This window comes from Catharus ustulatus, chromosome 1, assembly GCF_009819885.2.
Source record: "Catharus ustulatus isolate bCatUst1 chromosome 1, bCatUst1.pri.v2, whole genome shotgun sequence".
Lineage (NCBI taxonomy): Eukaryota > Metazoa > Chordata > Aves > Passeriformes > Turdidae > Catharus > Catharus ustulatus.
The window spans coordinates 107,189,121-107,215,337 of NC_046221.1; the positions used below are offsets into that span (position 1 = coordinate 107,189,121).

The following is a 26,217-nucleotide window of genomic DNA, read 5'->3' on the forward strand; positions in this document are numbered from 1 at the left end:
TAATAACTGAGAATAGAAGGACTTCTGAGTTGTTGTCACTACTGAATATAAACAGAAATACAAAGAAGATGCATTGTTTAGATATTTGTGACTACCTGTTCTAACAAGAAGTTGATTTATGACTCATGCTCATGCTCCTTCTTCAAATGTCATCACATAGTTTGGCTCACTGTTCTTAAAAGTTCACCAGGGCTGGAATTCTGGTCTAGAGACAGCCTGTGTTTAAGGGAGTGGTGAGGGCAAGCACCTTGGCTAAGGCAGGCAGTCTGGTTGCCAAGGGGCATGGCCAGGAAGCAAGGCGGGGCTCTCATCCATGGGCAGTCAGGAACATGGACCACCAACAGAGGGTGAGGATCAGATCTGGAATTGGTAAGAGGGTCAGCCCAGCCTGGTAAGGCCCCAGTGAGTCCATGGAGATAAGCCAGGTTTGCAGTGAAAGCAGGGTTTTAGTCTGCATGTCAGGCTTAGGGTCCAGGAGGCATGGGAGCAGGCACAGACACAGCAGTGGAAGCCTCAGCATGGAAGCAGCACCCAATGAAAGGAGAGGGACCCTCTGCACCAAGGATTCCTGGCCTGTCCACATACCCCAACAGGGCTTGGATTCAAGCAGCGTATCCCCTCAAAAGTCTGTAAAGGCACTCAGGGTCTTGCCAGTGGAGGTAGGGCACTGTGTGCTCAGAGTCTTGGAGACCAAATATTCAGGAGAGGGGTCGCGAGTGTTCTGCAGAGCAGAAAGCTTTCTGCTCTTAAGGCTTTGCATGAAAAATACGGAGAACTTCTTTTAGCCAGAAAGTTTCAAGCAATTCATAAATGGCAAAAGATTACCAAAGACAAAAATGCGTAATAATGCATTCAATTACAATAATTTCACGACCATAAGGTGCACCAGATTATAAGGCTCACCTCCAGGAGTCGGCAAATTTCACAAATTTTTACATTATATAAGGCGCACTTTTTTTTTGCAGTGAGGAGCTGCGCTGCACACAACAAAGTAACGAATTACTGGCAGGTTCTCAATTTGCAAACATTTTTCACAAATTGGCATAGCCTTTAAATGCAGCCCCAGGCGCCCTCTCTGTGCCGTGGGCCTCAGCACTCCCGCCTGCCTCCGGCGCTGGCTGGCAAGGTGCAGCTCGGGGCGGCCGCGGCTTGCAGCAGTTCAGGGCCAGCAGCTCCCTTCCTCCCCGCACAGCGGCCGGGGCCGGGGCCGAGGCCAGTGCTGGCGCTGGCTCCCTCCCTCCCCACGCGGTGGCTGGGGCTGGGGGCAGCTCCCTCCCTCCCCACGCGGCTTCTGCCAGCTGCAGCCATCTGCTCCCGCCACCCCTCACGACTCGGCGCTCCTGCGGCACCGCCCCCCCATTGCAGCTCACACTTCCGGTTTGGCAAATTTCTCAACTTTGTCCATTATATAAGGTGCACCGGACTATAAGGCGCACGTCCGGGTTCAGGCCAAAATTTTAGTCAAAAGGGTGCGCCTTATGGTCGTGAAATTACTGTAACTAATCTTCTGTTCTAGTAAATTATGAATAGATGAAAGTACTAGGAATCCAGCAAGGACCATGCACATGCCTGATTTTAGTGCCCCTGAAATTGCTTTGTTGCCAAAAACTAGATCTATTGGTATACTTCTCATTATTGATACCCTAGTTAATGAACCGGAGAGTAAGAAATGCTCTCAGCTAAAAGCAATAGTGGCTGTACCTTCAAGGCTTGTTGCCGGCATTATTATTTAGTTACTTCTCTTCCTTAGTATCAGACACAATGCCTTTATGTTATTTGGGGTAATTTCCCACCAGTATTTGGCTTCCAACAATGAAGTCATATCTCACTAGCTGTGAAGATGTATGGGTAGCTTGTTTTAAAAGTTCTAAACTAGTTAAGTTCTTAATTGTAAAACCTCAGAGTTGTCGGTTGCCATATAATGCGATTTCGTAGTGGAAAAAAAAAAGATAAAGAAATTGGAAAAACAACCCTAGCAATACATAAAGAAATTTTCAAAGAAAGATTCCAAATAGGCTAACCTTCCAAACAGTGGGCAGGGCTTCTTATCTATCCTTGGATCTCCTATGCACATGATCCAATGCTCAAGCCTCAATACCAATTAAACTATGCCTACTGGAAACTAAACTTATACTGAAGCTTTATCGGGTATATATATTACATGTACCAATATTTGTAACCCCATTTGCCTCCTGGATCTCCAGAACACAAATGGGAATTGTGTGAATAAGAGAAAGATGAGTCCACTCATACCAAATCCTATAGAGTTACTGTGTTTCTGTCCAATTTACACTGAGGTAAGTCATTAAGTCCTTGATTTACAACAGTGTGAATGTAGATTTTTTCATTATAAAAGTCACTTGGGAGGATACTTCATAAAAATCAGTGCAATTGCATATACACAAAACCTGTCTGATTATATGGTTACTTTCATTTCATGGTGCATTGCCTTTTAAATGAGCTCTGATGGTTTAGAGTAACCAGGGATCTTTATAATGTTTGAACTGAACAGAAAATTCTCTTTTTTATACATGACCCTCCTATTGGTACTTTATTAGAGTTTTAGGTAAATATGAGTTAGTTATGTCATTTTAGGGAACATTGATGTTTAGTCACCTTATAGAGATTTGAATATCCTTTTAGTGTATATGCTAGCAGATCTATGACTTGATATGAAAATTATCAAAGAGTCCCAAAAGAGATGATTGGTAACAACCAACATGCCTTTACTAAGGGAAATAATGCCTGACAAATTTGGTGACCTTCTATGATAAGGGTGCCGTGTTAATAAATAGGAGCAAAGCAACTGACATTGTCTACCTGGACTTACACAAAGTGTTTGATGCTGTCCCATATGAGATCCGTGTCTCCAATCTGAAGAGACATGGTTTTCATGGAGAGACCACTTGGTGGATAATGAACTGGCTGGATGGCCACACACAGAGTTGGTCAGTCTCATTGTCCATGAGACCAGTGATGACTGGTGATGTCTCTCAACACCAGTACTGGGGCTGAGACTGTTCAACATTTTTGTTGGTGACATAGGCAGTGGGATTGAGGGCACCCTCAGCAGATGTGCTGCGGACACCAGGTTGTGTGGTGCTGTCAACACACTGGATGGAAGGGATGGCACACTCAGGAGGCAGACCCATGCAAACTTCATGAGGTTCATCAAAGTGAGGTGACCCTACACCTGGGTCATGGCAATCCCAGACACACGATGGGCTGGGCAGAGAAATGACAGAGAGTAGCCCTGTGGAGAAGGACTTGCGTGTGATGGTGGATGAATAACTCACCAGGAGGCGGTAGCATACACTCACAGCCCAGATGGATTCCTGGGCTACATTCAAAGGAGCGTGGTGAGCAGGTCAAAGGAGATGATTCTGCCTCTCTATTCTGCTCTGGTGAGACCTCACCTGGAGTGCTGCACCCAGCTCTGGGATCTCCAACATAAGAAGGCCTGGAACTGTTGGAGCAAGTCCAGAGTAGAGGCACAAAGTTGATAAGAGGTGTCCTGATAAGGACACCTTCGTTATGAAGACAGGTTGAGAAAGTTGGGGCTGAACAGCCTAGAGACCTCACAGCAACTTTCCAGCACCTGAAGTGGGCTTACAGGGAATCTGGAAAGGGACTTTTCATCAGGAACTGTGATGACAGGACACAGAGTAATGGGTACAAATTGAAAGAGAGGAAATTTAAGTGAGAAATTAAGAAGAAATTCCTTACTGTTGAGTGGTGAGACACTGGAACAGGTTGTCCCAGGAGGCTGTGCATGCCCCAGTCCTGGCCATGTTCAAGGCCAGGTTGGAGGGGACTCTGAGCAACCTGGTCTGCTGGGAGGTATCACTGCACAGGGCAGTGGGAGTGGATACTTCAAGGTCCCTTCCAACCCAAACTATTTTATGATTCTATTTTCAGTAACCAAAGCGTCCAAATAAATTCTTGAGTATGAGGTTTTTTCAGGTTATTAGACACTCAGTTTCATTGCCCAACTCATGATGAGGAATTTTAGTCATGAATGTGGCTAAAATGTGAATAAACTTTGTTACTTGGTATTTTTTTGGTGTTTGAATGTCTTGTTAAACTTCCAATTTTAAACAACCTTTTATGCTTTTTGTCATGGTATTTCTACTTCAGGATGGTTTAGTCAGATTTCTGTAGTTTTTCCTTCATTTGAGACAACAAAGTTTCCATATTGAAGAAACTGCAACTCAGAAATTCTTGAAAAATTATTCTGCTTGTTTGATTTCTAATTAACTGCCTAGCCTAGTCTCTTAATTTTTAATGATCAGGAAAAAAAATATAGATTTTTGGTTTCTTGAACTGTAAAAATCCTAAAACTGGCAGAATTTCCTGCCTATAGGCCAGAATTTCATATCAAGAAAAATACACCCTGAGATGGTACTATAGCATATATTAGAACAGCCTTACAGGTGCTTGAAAGTATGCTGAGTATAGTAATTTCAATAGCATAACCAAACATTTAATGACCTCATCATGCACTTGCCAAAGGGAGACTTCATTGCAAGGAGTCATATTCAAAGGCAAATTGGGTTTTCTGCAACTATGAGAGGTGAGTTCCAACAGCACGGCTGTGGGAGAAGAAAGAAAACCATAAGAAAATATTTATTTTCTCTAATAAATAATATACTGAATAATCTCAGGGGGGGAAAGAGGCACCATGGCACTAGAGAAATCAGTGTTGAATCAGTCATATCCCAGTTTTGGCAGTGTGAAACTTACTGATAGATTTAGATGGAGACAATTATAAATTAAAGAAAAATTTTCTGTGAGATGTGGCAAAGAGAGAGAATGAATGGCACTATCAGAGACAGATAGTAGAAAATCTTCTGAAGGTGCAACCGTAGAATTCTTGTTTTTATTTGTTCCCAAACCTATAGCTGGAAGAAAAACTTTCAAATTCCTTGGCTTTCCAGGTCCATCTTTTAATTGGCGGAAGGTGGAAATGCACTTACAGTGATAGGTCAGATACTTGTGATGGTTCAGCTGCATTACTCACAACATGGTACGGCACTGACCATGTTTAGCACTGGTGTAAATGGGTTTCTCCCTTTCCATCTGTGCTGCAAATCCATGTTTCTTTATAGAAGCACCCCATGAATGTCATGATGGCATGCTCTTGGCATCAGAAGGCTTCTGCAGGTGGAGTAGGAGAATGCTTTATGACTTGTGATGTAGCATGACATATTTGTCGATGACCTTCTTCTGTAACCCCTCTGTTCTCATCTCCCTTTTTCTTTCTGTTCCAATTACTTTGAGCAGCCTCAAGAAAAAAATACCAAACCACCAAAATGAGTAAGTCCCCTGTGAAGTCATGAAATGTTTCCTTTTAAATAATGTCATTTCATGCTTCTACATCTTAAACTCTGACCATTTTCTCCAGTGGGGAAAATGTCAAGTTTAAGTGTCAATACCACTCATTACTAACTAACCATTAGTATCTGAGTGAAAAGTAGTTACTAATACCTTCCAAAGACTCGATTTTCAGAGTGTGTTTGGAGAGAGTACCAGAATCATTAACTTTTCTACTTCTAAGGCATTTTCCATGAACAGTTTATTTTTTTCTAATTATACAGTTTGAAAAAGACTTCGATGTCATTACTCCTCAGTTTGCTGACATGCTACTGTTTACCAACAGACTGGTGCACCAAGATGGAAGCCTACCTGACATAACTATGATGAATTTAACAGCCAGCAGAGAAAAGGAAGAGGATAAAATGCTGGAAGAGGCTGGTGAGAAAAGAATGGAAGAGCCAGAGGGGGAGGGAGGGAAAGGGAGGGTCAAAAAAGGAAAAGAAGAAGAGAAGGAAGATGAGGATAAGGAAGATGGTGATGATGATGATGATGACGATGAAGACAATGAATCAGAGGGAGAAGAAGCTACAGGTAAGATCTGCAGAAATGCAATTTTTTCCTTCCTCAGTCCTAATCAATAATGTCAACAGGTGGTTTGTTGCTGGTCATTTCTATTAACTTCAATCACTAGTTTTCCTTCTAGTTTCACATGCAGTCTGTGTCAAAGAGCCTGAACTGAGCAGATGGCTAGTTGTCAATTATTCAAAAGGCTAAGGCTCTTCTTAGGAAAAATTGTACTGTAGGATGCTGAGAGAAAAAAGCCAACAGTGCCCAGTGCCCATTTCTTCTAGGTGGCCTGGGTTAGATTATTTGAAAGCTACCCCAAATCCTAAGTACTTCTTTAGAGTGGAATCTCCTTACAACAAAGAAAATAATACACATACATATTTAATATCTGATACTGCATGCTTTCAAGGCACCCCTCCCTAGAAGTCCCAATGGCTTTGCTTCATTATTTATGTGCACATTAGTGCCATATTTTTCACTTCTGAATATGGAATGTGTAATTGATGCCAGATGGTCATAAAAAAGCTTAAGGGCAGACATGGGTATGACTTATACTGTCATCCTTGATATTTCTAATATGAACTTCTAAAATGAATTATTACCATAACTCAGTTTGTAATATGAGTCAAAAATGAAACTAGGAAAGAGCACTTAACACCCAAGGAAGGTGTATTCTTTGGAAAGTACCTTACTACAAATTTAGTTATTCATGCCAAGTATTCACAGGACCTAAATAGGGAGAAGATCTTTGTCAAGGCAAAATGATAGCACATCAGGCTTAGCAGCCCTAGGGAATCATGGAATCATTTAGGTTGGGAAAGACTTCTTAAGATCATTGAGTCCAGTCATTAACCCATCACTGCCATATCCACCACTAAACCATGTCCCGAAATGTCACACCTATACCACCACGACTTTTTAAAACCTCCAGGGATGGTGACTCCACTACTTCCCTGGACAGCCTGTTCCAGTGCTTGAACCTCAGCTGAAACAACTTACCTTTCCTGGCTGGAACAGCTGTCATTGCAGACGTGGTCATGGGCCATGGAAACCTTTATTGGCCAACTTTTATACTGTCTGTGAGGGGTGAGGGGTGAGGGGTCTGGTGCACTCCAGCCATCCCAGCTTGTTGGAAGGCTTTGGGAAAAGAGGCCAGCTGGTGGACATTAGTCTGTGCAGTGACACATGCAAGCAGGGAAATGGGGAGCTGCAGCTGGTGTTGATGGGAAATAGCACAAGGGGATCCATCTTTAAGCTGCACATGGCATTTATTTCTACTGGAGTTACACCATTTTTACGCAGCCATGTGACCAGACATTAAACACGTTCATGTGTGCAGACTTCACTGCAGAGTGTCGTACAATCTTTCAGTGGCTGCAGTCAGACCTGCAAAAAATTTATTTTATTTTATTTTATTTTATCTTATTTTATTTTATTTTATTTTATTTTATGTGTGTATATTGCCTGGCCATGCTAGACAGAGCACTTTATCTGCCTGCTGCACTTAACTGGCACTGTCTGGATACATCTTGCATGATGCAACACTGCAAATGAAAACAAATGCAATGAAAGAATGAGAGAGAACATTTAACTCTGTAAAGACTTCTCTTAAATACTCTCATTGCTCTTATAAAAACACACATAGGATTAGCGTTTTGTAGCTTAATTAATTTCTCAAGTTTAATTAAGTGCTTACAGAATTCACATCACTCAGCATTTTTATTAGGATTTTCTAAGTTCTGTTTGGAGAAAAAAGGCAAAGAAAAAAAAATGGAATTTATTTGATGAGTGTTTCAGAAGTCTGCTTTTTCACACACATGTGCATGTATTCTTCACACAAATATGCATGGATTAACCATATTGGTGTGCTTTACGTATAAAATAAAGTGATAATTTGAAATAATTTCATAAAGAAGGTGATAACTCCTTTGCATTTTTACCAGCTTAGACAGTGATGTACTTTGGTATCCCTTGCAAATGTTTCCATCTCTGATATAAAAATGTTCTCACAGCATGCAAAATCCCTCCTAATCTCCAAAATGCTTCTGAAACCATGAATACAGTGTGAAACTCTACACTAATATGTACCAGCCAGATGAAACAGTTTTACAGCCAGCCCACAATCCAAGTTGCCACTTACAGAGCACTGTTCAGCAAATGTATTGTCATGTACACTCATGTGTAACACAAACCACAAGCTTGCTCACTAAAGAGGATGGCTTTTTTAGCCAAACACCCCTGTGAAAGGATACTTTCACCCAGCTTCATGATCTCCACTTGATAAAGCTTTTTCAACTGAGGGAAATATTTGACTGGGCTACAGTTTGCCTTTCTTGATTTAGATTTCCTGTGAAGGCACAGGTCATACTAAGAGGCTCTGCTAGTTTCAAGCAGTTTAGATAACTCTGACCTCTGAAGATTGTCTAAGCCCTTGTGACAGGAATCCACATCCTAGTGTGCATGGATTTTTTCTAATCTGGCTGAAAAGCTTTCTGAGTAGTAGTAGTAGTAGTAGTAGTAGTAGTAGTAGTAGTGGTAGTAGTAGTAGTAGTAGTAGTAGTAGTAGTAGTATTCTGTTCCTTCTGAAAACAGGCTGGGTCCATAGCTTCCAAGCATCAAAAACATTTTTATTTTTCTGAGCTGGAAAAGGACCAGGGCTGGAATTAGTTCCTGAGTGAGATCTCTAAGCTTAGGTCCAAAAATACTGGAGGACAAGAGTCCAAAAAGAGCTCTGAAGAGAGGAATAAAAGCAAAATTGGCTAGGGAGGCCACCAGTGCTGCTTTTCCAGTGCAGAATCCTTCCAGGGAATGTGGGCCAGAGGGGAAAGCACCCAGCTAAGTGGGCTTCAACCCCATTTTTAGTTAGTTAACCTCTGAGCAGTACCTTTATCCTCCATCTTGTGTTGCTGTAAGGCTTAGAAGAGAAGCAGAAAGCTCATTGTTGTCTAGTGGAGTATTCCTTTTCACAGAGACCTTCCGGTTTTGTCCTTACAATGATTCTGCTTGAACATCCCTGCAGACTTAAGGAACAAGTGGCATCTGGTGATTGACCGCCTTACAGTGCTGTTTTTGAAATTCCTGGAGTATTTTCACAAGATGCAAGTCTTTGTGTGGTGGCTGTTGGAGCTGCACATCATCAAAATTGTTTCCTCTTACATCATCTGGGTCACAGTGAAAGAGGCAAGTAAACACCCACTGTCAAACTCTTACACATTGTGGAGACTTATTAGCATCTGCCATGTGGTTACACACCCAGGTGTAGGGAAAGGGCTTCTTCCTGTCAGACCTCATTGAAATTGTGGGATCCAGCTGGGTTTGTTCACCTGCTTGGAACCTGCCTTGACATCTTCCACATTCTCTCTGTTTTAGGAGTCTCAACTCCTGCCTTTTCTCCAGATATTAAAATTTTATTAGTCCAATTCTTTGGATTTAAGAGACATAACCCCTCTCCTGCTCAATCTGTCTGTGGGCACCATCCAAGGATGGGAGGGAAGGTACATGTAGGAAAATTACTTGAACTTGGTCTGGTACTTAAGACGAGAATGTGGAACTATGCCTGAAGAAAAAGGGAGCAACACTTTTAGCTGTGCTTTTGGCATGGGCAGTGTGAGTTCTCTGTGGGACAGCCATTTCTTGAACAGGGTAGTAAGATGGGATTAAAACCCCCCAAAAAAATCCCTTTTCTCACTTTTTTTTTATGGGGGAGAAGTCAGGATGAAGGTGAGTTGCACAGACTCACAGATCTCTGCCATCTGTTCCTTGTTTCATGTGTTCTAAAGCAGCAGAAGCTGCATGTGGTCCTTTGTATTTCACATCTGTTGATAAGGAGGATATGGAATTTTGTGATTCTAATAGTATTAATATTATGTAAGTGGTAAATTTCTTCCTAAACCAACTGTAAAGTTTTTCCTTCTTCACTTACTACTTTGTGTCTGTGTTATTGTGGGTGTTGTTGTAATTTTTTTTTCAGTATTTTCCTCAAAGTTTCTGCATGTCCCTTTCTTTTGAATGATTCTTTTTTTTTACCTGCAGTGGAAAAGGTCAAACTTTCTCAGTTCTTTTGTTACTCCATGTAATTTCTGTACTGTTTTTGTGTTTTCAGGTGTCTCTGTTTAACTTTGTGTTTTTAATTGCCTGGGCTCTTGCTTTGCCATATGCTCAGTTTCGCCCACTGGCATCAAGTATCTGCACTGTTTGGACATGTGTGATTATTGTCTGCAAAATGTTATACCAGCTCACATCTATTGATCCCAAGACTTTTTCCAGTAACTGTACATTGGTGAGTACAAATGCATATTAAAAAGATTTGGCTGCTGTCTTCTTCAGTGAAGGAGAGCAAAAGGAAGCATATCAAGTACAAAAATAGCAGTTCACCTGATGTGTTCTTGTTATTATCGTACCCTTTCCAAGAAGTCTTAAAGCTATGTTTTGTAACTGTTGCCTTTTCTTTTTAGCCAGGAGAGAATGAAACTAAGGTCGATTTAGAAGAACTGAAAACCTCAGTGCTCTACAGTGGGCCAGTTGATCCTGCAGAGTGGGTTGGATTGAGAAAGTCTTATCCCCTTCTTGTGTACTTAAGGGTAACTTCTTTGTTATCTGTTTTCAGATATTTTCTTATTTGTGATGAAAGTAGCTTTGTCTTTGCAATAAATAATCTGTCACACAAAAAATTTAATGCAAACCATTGATAATAGGCAAGTACAGAGGGAAAGAGGCAACAGAAAACCACATCTCTTGCACAGAACATTTCCAGAAGGGATTCAGTACCAATTAAATTATTCTTTCATGTAGAATTATCACTTTTGGACTCTACCATCTGTTAAAATCTCTGTAAGAAATGTTATATTTAAGAACTCTAAGTAATTAAGAGATACATGGCTTTCAGGTACCAAAGGACTGATGGGTCTAATTAGAGTAATTGCCCTGAATGACAGTGTGTACTAGAAGTTAATTTTTCTAAGTGCTTATTCCTTAGCCACAGTTTAGAAAATATAATGAGTTAGGAGAATCATTCATTCAAACACTAGTAAATTGATGTCTATTGTTTTTCTTCTTAGTTTTGGTTGATGCCTGTGAGCAATATTTTATTATTCCTGTCTTGATTAAAAAACTTTACTTACAGTGAAAATGTGCCAAGTCCTGGGGAAAACCAAATCTCTTATTAATTTAAAGAATCTCCAATATTCTATATATACAATTTAAGGTTGTCAGAAAATATACAAATCCCAGTGGCACCTGTATCAGGAGACTTGTCCCAAATATTTCCCAGAGAACAGAGATCTAGAGTTTGCCACTTCTGCTTCAGTTATGACTTCCTTGAGGGACTTTTTCTGAGCTGGTCTTTTTAAACATCCTCTCTCCTATTGACCATAGGGCAGATGTCCCACCTGACATAAATAAAAAAATAAATTCATAGCCACCCTTTACTGCATCCTTGTCAATCTGGCTTTGGGACAGAAGGAGCTGAGAGAAGCGTGACAGTTCATGTGAAAGAGTGCCCAGGTTAAATTTTCTCTACCCAACATCCTTGTTTCGGAAAGTTAATGCTTGACAGCTAAACCTCTGCAGACGACTTTTGTGTATGTTTGTATCTTCTATGTCCTTCAAAACAAAACATGATACCTTAAGAGAAGCTATGAAATATGAGAGGGCACATGGATGGGTAAATGCCTTTTTCCTTCCCTTCATTTCCACAAGTAGTTTTTATTATCGTATTTTTAATTAATGTCTTTATATGTATCTTCTGGATGTCTGTATGATTTATCAAATCCAATAATTGGTGTGCATCTTAATTTGTTTCAGTCGTAGTTGGGAATAGGTGCCAGTGCATTCTGGAATGCAGAAGTCCTCAGTGATAACATTAATTTGAGTAATAATGGGTTTATGCTAATCAGAAAATTTTATAGCTTCTTGTGACTTTTATTTAATATTCTCCTGATTGTGTCTCCCATAGAATAACTTACTGATGCTGGCAATTCTGGCTTTTGAAGTTACAATCTACCGTCACCAAGAATACTACAGATGTCGAAATAACCTCACCACACCTGTGACTAAAACCATTTTCCATGATATTACAAGAGCACATCTGGATGATGGACTTGTAAACTGTGTCAAGTATTTCATAAACTACTTCTTCTACAAGTTTGGTTTGGAGGTAAATATGTATTACTTTTTTTTAGATTCATTCCAAATCTTTTGAATGTGTTATTTTTGAATAGTAACTTGGGCTGTGTTTGACATCTAGAGGCTTATTAGTCATCATTCATGTTAGTCATCTCTCTTCCTTTATCTTGTCTGTTTGTTCATATGCACATGAAATGTACTTTCAAAAGATCTTTCCTTAAATAGTGATTTTTCACAATTTTCTATGCCTATCTGAAGGAGGCAACTCCAAGAGTAATGCATCCTAAATTTGATAATAATGATGCTCTTGACCTATCTGTTAAACACTACCACCACTTTGACCAATGGACTAAATTGTTCATAGCCATCAGAGGATTAAGAATGACTGAAAATTTTAAAATCCCAACAAGCAATTTCCTTTGGGAAATAATTTCAAGCTAATTTTGATCTGGGGAGAAAGAAAACCAAAATAGCATAGTGCACTGAATAAATGAAGTTTCCACAGAGTTTCAAAACATGTTTCATGGAACTGAATGAAGGGACTGCTTTCAGTGAGGCCAGAGAACAGAAATGCTGGAATGCAGAGCCTTTAGAATAATGGAAAACTAAAATGTCTTGCGGGAATTGACTGGATTTGTCTATCATCAATAGAAGCTGTATGGTCTAAATGCTTTGTCCATTTCCTACATGAGAATACATTTTAGTTGTTACCCACCTTAATAATTCCTCTTCTTTTCTACATCTGTACGTCCTATCAAAATATGTGGCTGTGTAATACATTCTTTGCTTGGCAGCAATTAAGCATTTCACATACCAGCTATTGTGACAAGGTTCTTTCCTACCTGTAGCTTTAGATTTCACATAATGGAAACCTGCTCTAGACAGAATAGTATCAAAAAAACTTGAGTATTTGGGTGGAGTGGTGGAAGTTGCTGTTGGAGCCTATTGGTCTCCACAGGGTTCCTGCAGTCAGACGCAGCCACATCCAAGCATTCTGTCAGGATCCACAATAATTTATTACTGTATTAAATAACCATGAGGTTTTAAAAGTTGTTTATGTTTCTTTACTTCATTTCCAGACCTGTTTTCTTCTATCAGTGAATGTAATTGGTCAAAGGATGGATTTTTATGCAATGATTCATGCCTTCTGGCTGATTGCTGTATTGTATAGACGTAGGAGAAAAGCTATTGCAGAGATCTGGCCAAAATATTGCTGTTTCCTAGCATGTATCATTACATTCCAGTACTTCCTTTGCATTGGCATCCCACCTGCTCCTTGTAAAGGTAAGGATGCCCTTTATGTAAAATTACTGCTACTTGATTTTATAGAAAAATGGTAGGAAATTGGTAAGTATTCTGAAGCTGATTGTAAAGGTAAGGACACTCTTTATGTAAAATTACTGCTACTTGCTTTTATAGAAAAATATTGGAAAATTTGTAAGTATTCTGAAGAAAAGGATTAAGTAATTGTTATGAAGTATTGATTGAATTTTTGCATGCTTCTGCCACACAGACTATCCATGGAGAAGTGGCAATGCCAACTTCAACTCCAACATCATAAAGTGGTTATACTTTCCAGACTTCATTGTGAGACCAAACCCTGTCTTCCTTGTGTGTAAGTATTTTAGCACATAGTTATGAAGTGCTTGTATGTCCTTTGCTTAAATCATCTGTGTTATGAAGTGCTTGTTTGCCCTTTGCTTAAATCATCTGTACAATGGAATTTGAAGCCAGACTTTTATTTTACACTTCAGTAGCAAGATAACAGATTTTTTGGCAATTGAATACTAAGCATGGCTTTGAATGTAGTAGAAAAATTCACAAAATTAGGAATTTTTGCTTTTCCTGAATCCCTTTTTTAATAATTTGACATCAAAATGTATGAATATTTCCCCTTTTCTCATTTATTTCTCCATAAAAGTCTTAGACAAAGCAGGTAAAAAACCTAAAAGCATTAATAAATTTCAATTCGGAGTTAAATGCATTGAAAACCACTCAGTCTTGGAGGTTCAAAATGTGGGAAAACAATCTGGTAACTGCATTATAATATATCACAACTCTCCTTACACCTATGTTGATGGCTGAAATTTTCCTTGCAATCACTACTTTCTCCTAGATGACTTCATGCTGCTTCTGTGTGCATCCTTGCAAAGGCAGACGTTTGAGGATGAAAATAAAGCTGCAGTACGAATCATGGCTGGAGACAATGTGGAAATTTGCATGAACCTTGATGCAGCATCCTTTAGCCAGCATAATCCTGTTCCTGACTTCATCCACTGCCGGTAAAAACTGAATCTTAAACACTTGGAAAATACAGCGCTTCTTTTACATAAAGTTCACTAGGGTAAAAGTCATTCTCACAGCTTCCAATTTTACTTGGAATTTGTATTCACGTATGTTCCCATCTCACATACTGCTGTATGAGAGAGCTGATAGTTAATTTCTGGATAATCAACATCTGGTTTAGAACAGGGTGGATCCAAACACATCTTCCTAAAATTGATGATTGTTCTAAGTGCTCTCCAGAGAAGTTCAGTGATAAATTTGCCTGAAAGCCTGCAGTCACAGAATCATAGACTTGTTTAGGTTGGAAAAGACCTTTAAGATCATCATGTCCCACTGCTGTCTTAGGCAACCAATACATTGCAAAATGTTCATCTTTAGGTCACAAGTTCTTGCATGCTATCTTTACACATGTGGATTTAGAGTTTGAGAGGAAAAAGTAGTTTGACTATTAGATTAATCTAACCCTCTATATTTCCAACTTCAAAAAGAATCTTGGCATTTAAATTTGAATTTCTGTCTATGAATGCCGAGTGGGGTGGCATTTATAATGGACTTAAGTGCTCTGGTGGTTTCCCCCAAATACAGACATGTTAGCAAGAATCCATTGCAGTCTGTAGTTTCCCATGTGTGTTTAATCCCAAAAAGTCATCAGTTGTGTCCTGCTGAGTTGTTGTGGAAGCACAACCAAAATAATTCTCTGAGACTGTCCTTTGTGCTATTTCATCTAGGCATAAGAACCATAAAAGTGTCTTGGAAGGACAACTGACATGTCTTCCTGTTCCTGAGCCTTGCATACAAGGTTGTTTAAGAAGGTGAATAATACATAAAGGGGCAGGACTTGAGGCAGTCTGTTCTGCATGGCCTTCAAACAATGAAACTGTTTCTTTGTATGATCATTTCAGCAAACACAGATTAGCTCAACTCTTCTAAATGGTGATGGACATGCTCTTATTTGAAGTTGTCTCTAAAAGTTTGTGCAGTATCACAAGAGTAAATGAGAAGAGTAAGATTTCTGAGCTGTGGTTTTCTGTCAGACTTGATCTGTGAATGCATGTTACCAACAGATGTCTAAGTATGACAGGAATACAAAAATGTCTAGAACTAATGTCCCTAAAAATCTTCCTTTTGGTGACAGACTTTTATTTCTTTTACCAGACAAGTGGTATCACTAGAATTCCTTCTCAAAATCTTTAGAATGATCCTGCTGCTTCTGTTGCAATTGGTTGCCAAATCAATCTCAAAATAGCTTTGAACTCTTGAAACATTCAATTGACTCATTTGTCTAGAGATTTATAGTTGCAACTAGGCAAAGGTTGAACAGTTCTCCCTCTTGAGAATTTCCAGTCTACCCAGTGAACCCAGTGCTCTAGATTCAGTAACATAAGCAGGAAGGAAGAAGTATTAATCTCTCTTCAAAACGCTCCATCAAGTGAGAGCACTTTCTAAAAGATATCTGACAAATAGGGCTTGGTTGGGAGGAAATGTAGTGGAGATTGCCAGAGTTTTTCTCTTGCCACTGAAGTTGCATCCATCTTAGGAAAGGCTGATGCAGCAGCTCAATTGGGCACACTGATGTGTTCAGTCGCTGGTAAAGACCATCGCTGGTTTCTGGCAGAAAGATTGAATTTTTCTCCATTAGTCCAGAAAAAAAAAATTCTGAAAAAGCTTGTTAATGATGAGAATGTGCTTTAAATCTGTCTTCAGACAAGAAAAAGGCATGAAAAATCACCGCTTTTTTGGGAACTTCTCAGTGTTCTCAGGAATCTGATAGGTAATTCTGGTCATTTGTGTAAGATACTCCCAAATGGCCAAACATGAAACTCTGAAACACAGAGGATATTTGAAGATTTTGGGTGGTAATTGGAGTCAGGTTTATAGTGGAAAGCAAAGTTCAAGATGAATTGGCCTGCTGTGCCTCCACAATCCTTTGGGTTAATTTCTGTGTTTTGGTCCATGTGCATGGTAGGCATCAACTTGAAGCCACTGGTGGCAGGATATCCACCCAGTCACACTGCTGGGTGTTTGCTGACCAAGGAGACCTGTGGAGAGGTGATTAACAATATAACCATTTACTTGGGAGTTTGCTGCATGTATTAGGCAGTAGGCAGTTATTAGTGACTGAGAATACAAAAAGCCCCAGAAAATAAAAGAACCCATTAGTGGAGATGAGCTGAACAAATAAACTGCAATCACTTTATATTCGTTCCACCTAAATGCCAAAAATCTGTGCAACCATTTCATGGAACAGTTTTGTGTTGTGTGAATAAGGAGAAGAATGAAAATAAGGCAGAAAAAGAAAAAAGAACAGGGACAGTTTTTGTTTGAAAAATTAATCATTAATTACTAGAAAGCACATTAATTAATGCATTCAGAACAAAACAAATTCCTGTTTATAATATCTTTTATTGTAGACATTTGGGCAGGGAATCATGGAATCATAGACTGGTTTGTATTGAAATGGAAGAGATCTTCCATTTCACAGGAAGATCATCTGATTCCAGCCTTCCTAGCAAGGGTAGGACTAAACCAGGTGCTCAAAGCCCCATCCTACCTGACCTGGAATACCTAAAGGAATGAGGCATCCACAGCTCTGGGTGATGTGTTCCAGTACCTCATAACATTCTGAATAAAGAATTTCTCTCTAACATCTAATCTAAATCTCTCCTCTTCTAGTTTAAAACCCTTCCCCTTGTCTTATCCCTGCATGCCTGTGTAAACACTTCTCTCCTTTTTTTATAGGACCCCTTTAATTACTAGAAGACCACAATGAGGTCTCACCAGACCTTTCTCTTCTCCAGGCTGAACAACCCCAACTCTCTCAGCCTTTCCTTACAGGAGAGGTGCTCCATCCCTCTGACCATGTTCTTGGACCACCCCTGGACTCACTCTAGCAGGTCCCTGTCTTTCTCAGACCAAGGAGCCAGACCCGAACACAGTACTCCAAGTGGTATCACATGAGGGCAAAGTAGAGGGTGAGAATTGCCTTCCTTGACCTCTTTTGAAGCAGCCCAGGATGCAGTTGGCTTGCAGATATGAGTGCGCATTGTCAGCTCGTGTCCACCTTTTCGTTCATGAGAACCCCCAAGTCCTTCTCTCAGGGCTCCTGTCAATGAATTCCTCTCCCAGTCTGTGCTTATGTTTGGGATTTCCCTGGCTCAGATGCAGGACCTTACACTAGGACTTGTTCAACTTTATGAGGTTCATATGGACCCACTTCTCAAGCTTGTCTAGATCCCTCTGGATGGTATCCCATTCTTCTGTTGTGCCAACTACATCACTCAGATTGGTGCCATCTGCAAACTTGCTGAGACTGCACTTGATCCCACTGTCTGTCACTGATGAAGATATTGAGGAGCACCTTCCCAGGACAGAGCCCTGAGAGACACCACTCATCACCTACCTCCACCTGGACATGGAACCATTGTCCACAACTCTCTGGCTGCATCCATTCAGCCAATTCTCTATCCACTGGATAGCCCATTTGTCAAATCCACGTCACTCCAGTCTAGAGAGATAAGGATGTTGTATAGGACTATCTTGAAGGTTTTACAAAAGTCCAGGTAACTGACATTTCTCTATATGTTGACCTTACAGAGCATTGCAGTCATTCCATCATAAAAAACCACCAGAGCGGGCAGGCACAATTTTCCTTTAGGGAGGCCATACTAGGATCACCTTCTTGTCTTGCATAGACCTTAACATTGCTTCCATGAAGACCTGCTCCATGATCTCCCCAAGCACAGAGGGAAGGCTCCCTCTTCTTTAGTTTTACAAGTCTTCCTTCCACCCCCTTTTAAGCTATAACTTTAGTTAGTTAGTTAGTTAGTTAGTAGTGTTAGCTGCATGACTATGTAATGGGAACATGTAGGATGGTGTCTCTAAGTATAAACAGGCCTTCTTTAGTATGAGCTGCATAATAGGTCTTGTGTTCTTTAAGGTATCTTACCTTTCTTTCAGCTCTTAAGTGTCTCTTTCAATGCTTTCACTGCAATATAGATTATCCCAGGCTTTACATTATGTTATTTTTGAGAGGTTACACAGCACATATGCAATCCTAAATGCCTAATTTGCTTCAAAGAAGCACCAGAGAATAGCTGACAGTACCTTAAGGTGGCTGAATATTTTATTAGGAATTATAAATCTTTAAAAGAAGGACTCTCAAGCTCTGGGTAATCCACTGAAGAAGTACCTCAGAAGAAAATGTATGTATCTGGCCTTCATCCAAGACAATTTGGAACTGAAAGGGCTTTGGGCTTTTCAAGACAAATTTCAGAATGGTCTAAATATTTAGTAACATAGACAAGAACTTGGTTCAAACCTTATCCAAGGAAGTGAAATTAATAATAGCATTTCTCCAAAAGTCAGTCAGAAAGAGCCGAACAGTAAGAGAAGACAACCTGATTATGAATAAATTATGAAGCAGAAGAAAAAAGAAATTTTAAAAGTTGTGCTTGGTATTCTTGTGTTTTCTGAGAAACCTGATGTGTATTTACTGCTACGTAAAAGAACGGCAGCTGCAGACCGAGGCATTCTTTCTGAAGTGTCACTTCACTTCAGAAGGTACTATTTGGTCACTGTTCTAGTAGACATGGATAAAAAGCTTTTAACTGCAACATAAACAGTGGCAGAAGAAGAACATATTTTCAAAATGCTTAATTTTCTTCTCTCTGGAGAAATGCTTGAGTTCAACAATGATAAATAGAGTCTAAGTAAGAGATTTCCTGAAATTTTCTTGTCTTTCCACCCCCAGATTTCTCAGGGGATACGTGCTTGACCCCAAAGGAGTGCACATCCAAAGGACTTTGAAAACAGAAATAAGAACAAAGAATAGAAATAGGAGCTTTTAGAATGACACAGAATTTAAAGCAACCTCACTGAGGATAATCCTTTCCCACAGTCTCTAATGCTGGAAAATTCTCATTTCAGTTCCCAAGAAGTTTTCAGACATTCTCTTAGATATTGTCAGTGGAAAAAAAAACTTGGGATTGTTTTTCCACTTAGAAGCAGAAACAGTCATTGAACTGTGTCCTTTGATACCTGTTCTCTGGAAACTATCATAAGAGGAGTAAGGTAAAGTGGCTGAAAGGCATCTGTAATGCCAATGTATTGTAAGTCGGAACTGTGTTCCGACTTGTCAGTGAGATAGGACCTGCAAAGGAACAGTAATCCTGTCATATTTATTATTTAAAGCAGATAAACATTCTGTTGCTAAAAAAAATTAGCCTCGACAAATAACACAGTTGTGAATTTGGGTATTTTTAAGGTGGATACAAACATGAAGGAAGGACTTGACCGTAAGAAAGTAATCATAAAAGAATATCAGTTCCTTGAGAGACTTTAACAAAAATAGTACAAACTAGGACCTATGGGATCCACAACACTAGGTTTGAAGAAGTCCATTGAAATAAGGGAACTAGTTCTCAGAAGACTGGATGTTGCTATTGGCAGAGGGAAAATCAACAGAACTCCCTTCTGAAAGCTGAAATTGAGCTCCAGGCAAAGGGTTTGAGGATGGAAGCTGGGTTGGGAACATTAGCAATGTTGAGACGAGAAGGGAAAACAAGCCCTGGTGCAGGGTCACACAGGCTGCTAAGACTGTAAGGAATAGGAGATATGGAAGAAGGAAAGAAGAAATTTGGGAGCAGGTGAAGCTTACAGATCACATATGTATAGGGACAATATGTCATCAGAAGAAGGCTACAGGAGGAGCCTTGGGGTTATATAAAGGTGGGTACCACACTCAAAGCAGGGAGCTTCTAAGGGAACACAATGAAGCTACATGTCAGCAGCTCCTCCAGCATGAAGCAGCCTTGCGCTGCATCCGTCACCACCAAAGGCTCTCACAAGTGCGTAAGCAGAAGTGTGTTCTTCCCCTAAATAAGTACTGGCTGAGGACAAATACCTTTCATGAAAGGGGTTATTGGCTGCAGCATCAGCACCTCTTGATGCCTGCAGGCAGAGGTCCAGACACTAGACTCAGACACATAGTCAAACACATCATGTAGCATGCCAGGAAAACAGCTACACCTAGAGTAATCTCTCTGCAACAGGCTGGATTGTATTACATGTAGAAATTAAGTCCTATGGAAATAAAATATTGAAACAATCATGGTAAGACCAATAAGAAAAGAACAGCAGATAATTTGATATAGAGAGTCATCTGAGGTTAAAATTACTTTGATAGACGTGTGGAATGAACTTCAGACTTTGTCTTCCTTGGTTTTGAGCAAATTGATATGGTAATTTTTTCCAAAATGTTATCCAGAGTATTAGTGGGTTCTACTAATGACATGGTTGGAAAATCAGTGGGTTTTATTTGTCATTAATCTTTCAAGTTTCTTCTATGTAATTTCTTATTCAGAGGCTGTCATGCTACCAAAAGCCATAGTTTGATGCTTTTGGTGCACTGGTGTAGTGACTAATCCTACTTGGATGTGTGACTGTGTTCCTAGTCTCCTGCTGCACCTTCCTACCTTTCTGCACTCATCACACCAGCACTGAGCTGGTTCAGAGTCTAAATGGGCAGAAAAGTATCCCTGCCTTCTGCTCTCCCTCGAAGTAAGTAGGCTTTTGCAAATTTTATTCTTGAAACCATGTCAAAGAGCCAAAGCCAAAACAGGGGCTGAAATGCAGAGCTGAAGGGATGACAGGGTGAGACTGTCCCCTTGGGAACCAGTTGTGCAGATTTCTAAGGTGTATTGTTAAATATCACATCCTGAGGGTGGCCTTTTGCTCTTGTTGAATGAAGAACACTTAAAGAACACTTAGAAAAGGAGAGTTTGGAAGTTTTACATGACATTAAACTAACGATCTGTGTGGTCTGCAGTGAAAGCATAAAATCACAGTATATGCTATCCAAGATTAAGCATTTTCTCCTGTCTGTGTAGAAGCTTTTAAACAGAGGGTAAGCGCCTCAACTGTCCTCATGGGTTTGTGTAGGTTCTTTTTAACTGTTGAGGTGTCTTTGTCCTTCAGCCTCCCATTGTTGCATTGTGATCCCAGAGCAAGGAACTGAAACCCCTTGCTTCCTAACATTCTGGGCTTTGAGGCATAATTTAAAGATATATGTATGAGAACGTGTCGAATTATTTGAGAGGTAACATGTAAAGAACTCCCCACCAAGACATGTCTGTGTTCCTGTTATTACAGCACTTGACCTATCCATATCAATACAAATGATTAGTGAGAATATGGGACATGCATCACTCTATGCTGTAACAGACAAGATTTTGCATATAGTAACTGAAAGAAATGTGATTTCAGGAAAATTTTTATTTACCTGAAACAACTTGAGTGGTTCTCTCCATTGTGTTCAGTGTGGCGTTCTTCTTGGGATAGCAGAAGTACTTTGGATGGTTGGTGGTCTTCATTGTTTAAGTGTGCCTTGGCTGACTTGTTCAAATACCATTTTGTGAGATGTCCACATCAAGATGAATTCTTGGGAACCATTTTTATTGTTGGATGTGCTGGTAACTGCAGTGTTATAAAAATCAGAATGCTTTCCATCTTTAAGGACTACATCATTTGTCACTTGACACAGTTGTAGTGCCTCCTCCCTTCTGAGAATGTTTCTGTTACATCCAGTTTTGTTGTTTTGTTTGTTTAGAGATGCCCAATGCTAATATATTTAGTGTATATTCTGGATGTAAGAAGAGCAGGTGTATTTAATTTTTAGATGACTGCTAAAATGTAACAAATGGCTACCAATTACAGTAATTTCACGATTACAAGCCGCACTGACTATAAGCCGCATCTCTGGGTGCTGGCAAACATTTCGTTCTTTATCCATACACAAACCGCACCCAATTATAAACTGCTCTGTCGTTCGCAGGGAGGACCCGTGTGCAACAAAGTTGCCAAATAGTAACAGAACTGCGGCATGGCGGGGTTTACTGGCTCAGCTCAGGCCGTGAGGGCTCGGGGCTGCCGACGGGGCCAGGTGGCCCAGCTCGGTGCTGCCCCTTGGCGGGGCCACTTGGGACCGGCCGCTGCTGCTGCTGGGCTTGCTCACCCTGACCCGGCGCTGCGCCGCGGTAGCAAGGGGGCACGGAGCCCACTGGCACCTGCAGCGGTGGTGGGAGGCGCGGATGGAACCCGCTGGCACCCACGGTGGCGGCAGGCGGAGACGGGATCCCCCCGCTTCCCCCCGAGCCACAGGGCCAGCAGGAGGGAGCCCCCCGCCTCCCCTGGGCTGCACTGCCTGAAGGAGAGAGCTACCCCGTCTCTCCCGGGCTGTGCTACCTGAAGGAGGGAGTCCCCTGCCTTCCCGCCGCCTCCCCGTGCTGCCTGCACGGAGCTCGGCTCCACCCGCCGCGCTACAGAGTAACCAATTTGTAACAATTGCGTAAAGCCAGGTTTTACTGGCAGGTTGCTCGACTCAGCACCTCGGCTTGCACTTCTGGGGTTGGAAATGTCAGAAAATTATTCACATATTAACCACTCCTGAGTGTAAGCCGCATTTCCGGGGTGGGAGCAAAATTTTAGTCAAAACGGTGCGGCTTGTAATTGTGAAATTACTGTAAGTGAAAAAATAACTAGAGTTTTGTCTTCCTTTTCATATTTTAATTTCCTGAAATTTTAATCTAAGAGTGATACCAGCTGCTGATTATTACTCAAGCAAACACCACATGTATATGTTGGGAAGTTTGTATGGAGACAGTCCCAATTGTCTCTAAGAGTCAGAGTTCCTTTTCATTGAAGAGTATTAGGACATTGCTGGTTTTTTGATCAATTTGGTTCTATATTGGGCTTTTCTTAAAAGATGCTGATGCATTTTGTTGATAGCAAAGGACAAGCTTTTTGAAATAAAGCAGTGTTAGAAAGTGATGTCTTCCTAGTCATCCCACACACCAATAGTTGTTATTAAAGGAATACCAAACAGAATGTTATTTTCTGGAAAAACAATTACAGTACCATTTCTAGTGCATATCAAATTAATGAAGACCTCTTTGACTGATGTCTTCTTTATTTTCCCAGTACATATTGATCCTTTGTTAATGTTTTATCACCCGACCAGTAACCTCCAAAGTCATGATATCTGCTGATTTCAAAGGCAGTAGATCACAAATTTCTGTAATGTTTGTGGCAAATAAACATAAAGGAGCTTTCTTGTTACCTTTCATTAAATGCCTCTCTGGTGAAATGTGTAATACAGACCTATAAACATAAGACTATAAATACATACTCCTAGAAAGTTCTGAGCCTGAGAACATCAAGCAGCAGGGGCCTTTTTATGTGGCTTCATGCAGCGCATTTAGTTCATTTGCTCCTTACATGGTTTGGCTTAGATACATGTGCACTCCTGTAGCTCTGTCTCCCCGCCTGGTTTCCTGACAAATGTAGTTACGCAGCCTGGGTGAACAGACTCTGAAAACACAGATTTGGAATCAAAACACTGTAAATGGGAGGAAACTAAGAATTAGTTGGTTTTGCAGTGTTTAGCTATATGTAGTATTTGGTATTGCCTTTGGCTGATATTCTTGTTTGAAAGCTCACTGAGTCAATATTAAGTCAAGATTTTAAGGAATCTAAAAACACCAAATTGTTTCTCTCTCTTTCCCACTGTGGGCTAGGCTGATTTCAGATAGCTCAGTCTCATAGCTTCCTGGAAAATGTTTCAGTAAGTTCTATCACATTTCTCTTCTGTAGAAACCTTTGCCCCTCAAAATTTTTGCAGTAGATCTCCATTAGTGAAAGATATTTTTAGCAGTTGTTTATGAAAACTAGTCTTTTGACCAGGCTGAATTCCCTAGAAGTAATCAATAAATATGAAATTGTTTTCAGTGGTGTAGTGCAATTGGCTTTTTAAAATGGATTTGCTACACTATTTCTCAGACTTCTTGAAAGATAATCTCAGACAGCCTTAGGATCACATATATGACATTGCCAGCTAATATCTCTCTACCAAGAATTTTGGTGAGAACAGGTTTTCCTCCCTTCCTTGATAAAAGGCTGGATCTTGCAGCAAGCATGGTGCTCTGACCAGGTGTAGCAAGGTGCTTACACACAGGAAGGAGCTGGAGTGGGATATGAGCTGGGCAGACCCATGCATGAACCAAACTCCCTGACTGGTGTTGGTGGTGAGCACCTGTGGAAATATTGAAGTGTGAGAATGCCCAGAAGACCTTGGGCACAAGTGTCAGCCAGTAGAGCAGAAAGAGGAAAGACAATATTACCCTCAGAAAAAAAAATGTAACTTTTTCTCCTTATTTTGCTTCTAGGTCCTACTTGGACATGTATAAGGTGATAATATTTAGTTACCTCTTCTGGTTTGTGCTTACCATAATCTTCATCACGGGAACCACAAGGATCAGCATATTCTGTATGGGCTACTTGGTGGCCTGCTTCTATTTCCTTCTCTTTGGTGGAGACCTGCTGCTGAAGCCCATTAGGAGCATCCTGCGCTACTGGGACTGGCTGATTGCCTACAATGTCTTTGTGATCACCATGAAGAACATCCTGTCGGTAGGGAGCTGCTACCTTTCCTCTGCCCTCAGCACTTCAGTTTCATTGGAAGTGTGCACAGTACATTGAGTGGCCATTAAAAATCCTTTTTTGGGACCACAGCCTCCTGCAAGCACAAAGCAGTCTCCATTTCAATTCAGCATGGCTAGGGAATGGCAGTGCATATCCATCACAGGAAAATGCTTGCAGGAAAATTGCTGCACCCAGGTGGGCAGTCAGGCTCTGTGAAAGCTCACAAGCTACTTTGAAGGGGCCAGGTTCTGGTTTCTTTGCCTAGTGAATTCTCTCCTTAGAAGTCTCATGACAATCTCAGTGGAGTGAAAAATGAGTAAGAAGTGCATAAGTAGTGCACATTTAATTAGATTATTTATTTAAATTTTCAAACCTGGTATGAGATGCAGTCTTGTGATGGAATGTAATTAGTGAATTTGACTACAAAGTTACAAACTCTATTCCTGTTTCCTTTAGAGCTAGTGTGAAATTCAAGTGGAAACAGATATATTTGATAATTAAATGTCGAACTTGTCTGCAAAATATTAAAGATTTTCTTGCATTAATTAACTCTTTTGTACGTATTCTTGCAGTGGCACTTACAGGTGATTAAGACAAGCCAATAATTTCAATCTATTTGAAAGATAAATTTAGATTTATTCCTGGCAATTGCTTTTTAGTTTTGAACAATTTTGGTGCTGGACTGCAAAGAGCAGACATTTTTCTTTTTACATTTATTTAAGTCACTATGCTGAAATAAAATTGATTTATGGGTGGTTTGCATTTGCAAATGTTCTAAATGCTTACATATGTGCTTCATTTTATGCTTGGGAATTCAGTGGAGCTACATGTGTCTTAAGCTTGTCCATGGATGTTTGCAAGATTAAGTCAGTGATTTATAAAAGTTGCTTAGTTGTCACATCGCGTCATATGCCAGATGTGTCCCTTTCTGTGCAAAAACACAAACAAACCCCACACACCTCCTATCTCACTAATAAACAAAACACCAAATTCTATCTAAGACTACTTTGTGTGTCACTAGTAAAGCTACTCTTTCTTCCAAGTACTTTTAGTCATGAGAATAATTTGACTGCCCTTGGCTGTATTATTTCTCATATAGTGTAAAAAGATGTAATTTTTCTTATCTCGATTTCTGCTATGTCTTGTTATATGACCCTGCCCTTCTACTTTGCAGATAGGAGCATGTGGCTACATTGAATCATTAATTGAGAATAGTTGCTGGGTGATCCAGGCATTTAGCCTGGCTTGTACAGTTAAAGGCTACCATATTCGTAAGTATAACATATTTCTCTCAGTAATTTTCTACAAATAAAAAATCACTTTAAAATCTTCTACCATATTTAAGTTGTGCCTTCCCTTTACATATTACCTTTTGAAAAATCTTGGTCCTATATTGATTAGCAGCACAGAATATTGAAAATTTCTCACAGGAGCAAGGGAGACGTATAC

General features: G+C 40.3%; 1 protein-coding gene across 3 annotated transcripts in view; it reads left to right on the plus strand.

Moving 5' to 3' along the window:
* PIEZO2 (piezo type mechanosensitive ion channel component 2) overlaps window positions 1-26,217 on the plus strand; it is a 292,504-nt gene that overhangs the window by 215,236 nt on the left and 51,051 nt on the right. For all 3 annotated transcript variants that reach the window (XM_033069248.1, XM_033069239.1, XM_042779576.1), the window contains 11 exons: window positions 5,284-5,316; window positions 5,660-5,907; window positions 8,903-9,063; window positions 9,986-10,162; window positions 10,338-10,463; window positions 11,837-12,037; window positions 13,086-13,290; window positions 13,520-13,621; window positions 14,123-14,288; window positions 24,513-24,756; window positions 25,943-26,039. In XM_033069248.1, coding sequence (XP_032925139.1) covers window positions 5,284-5,316; window positions 5,660-5,907; window positions 8,903-9,063; window positions 9,986-10,162; window positions 10,338-10,463; window positions 11,837-12,037; window positions 13,086-13,290; window positions 13,520-13,621; window positions 14,123-14,288; window positions 24,513-24,756; window positions 25,943-26,039 — 1,760 coding nt within the window. The remainder of the gene's footprint in view (window positions 1-5,283; window positions 5,317-5,659; window positions 5,908-8,902; window positions 9,064-9,985; window positions 10,163-10,337; window positions 10,464-11,836; window positions 12,038-13,085; window positions 13,291-13,519; window positions 13,622-14,122; window positions 14,289-24,512; window positions 24,757-25,942; window positions 26,040-26,217) is intronic.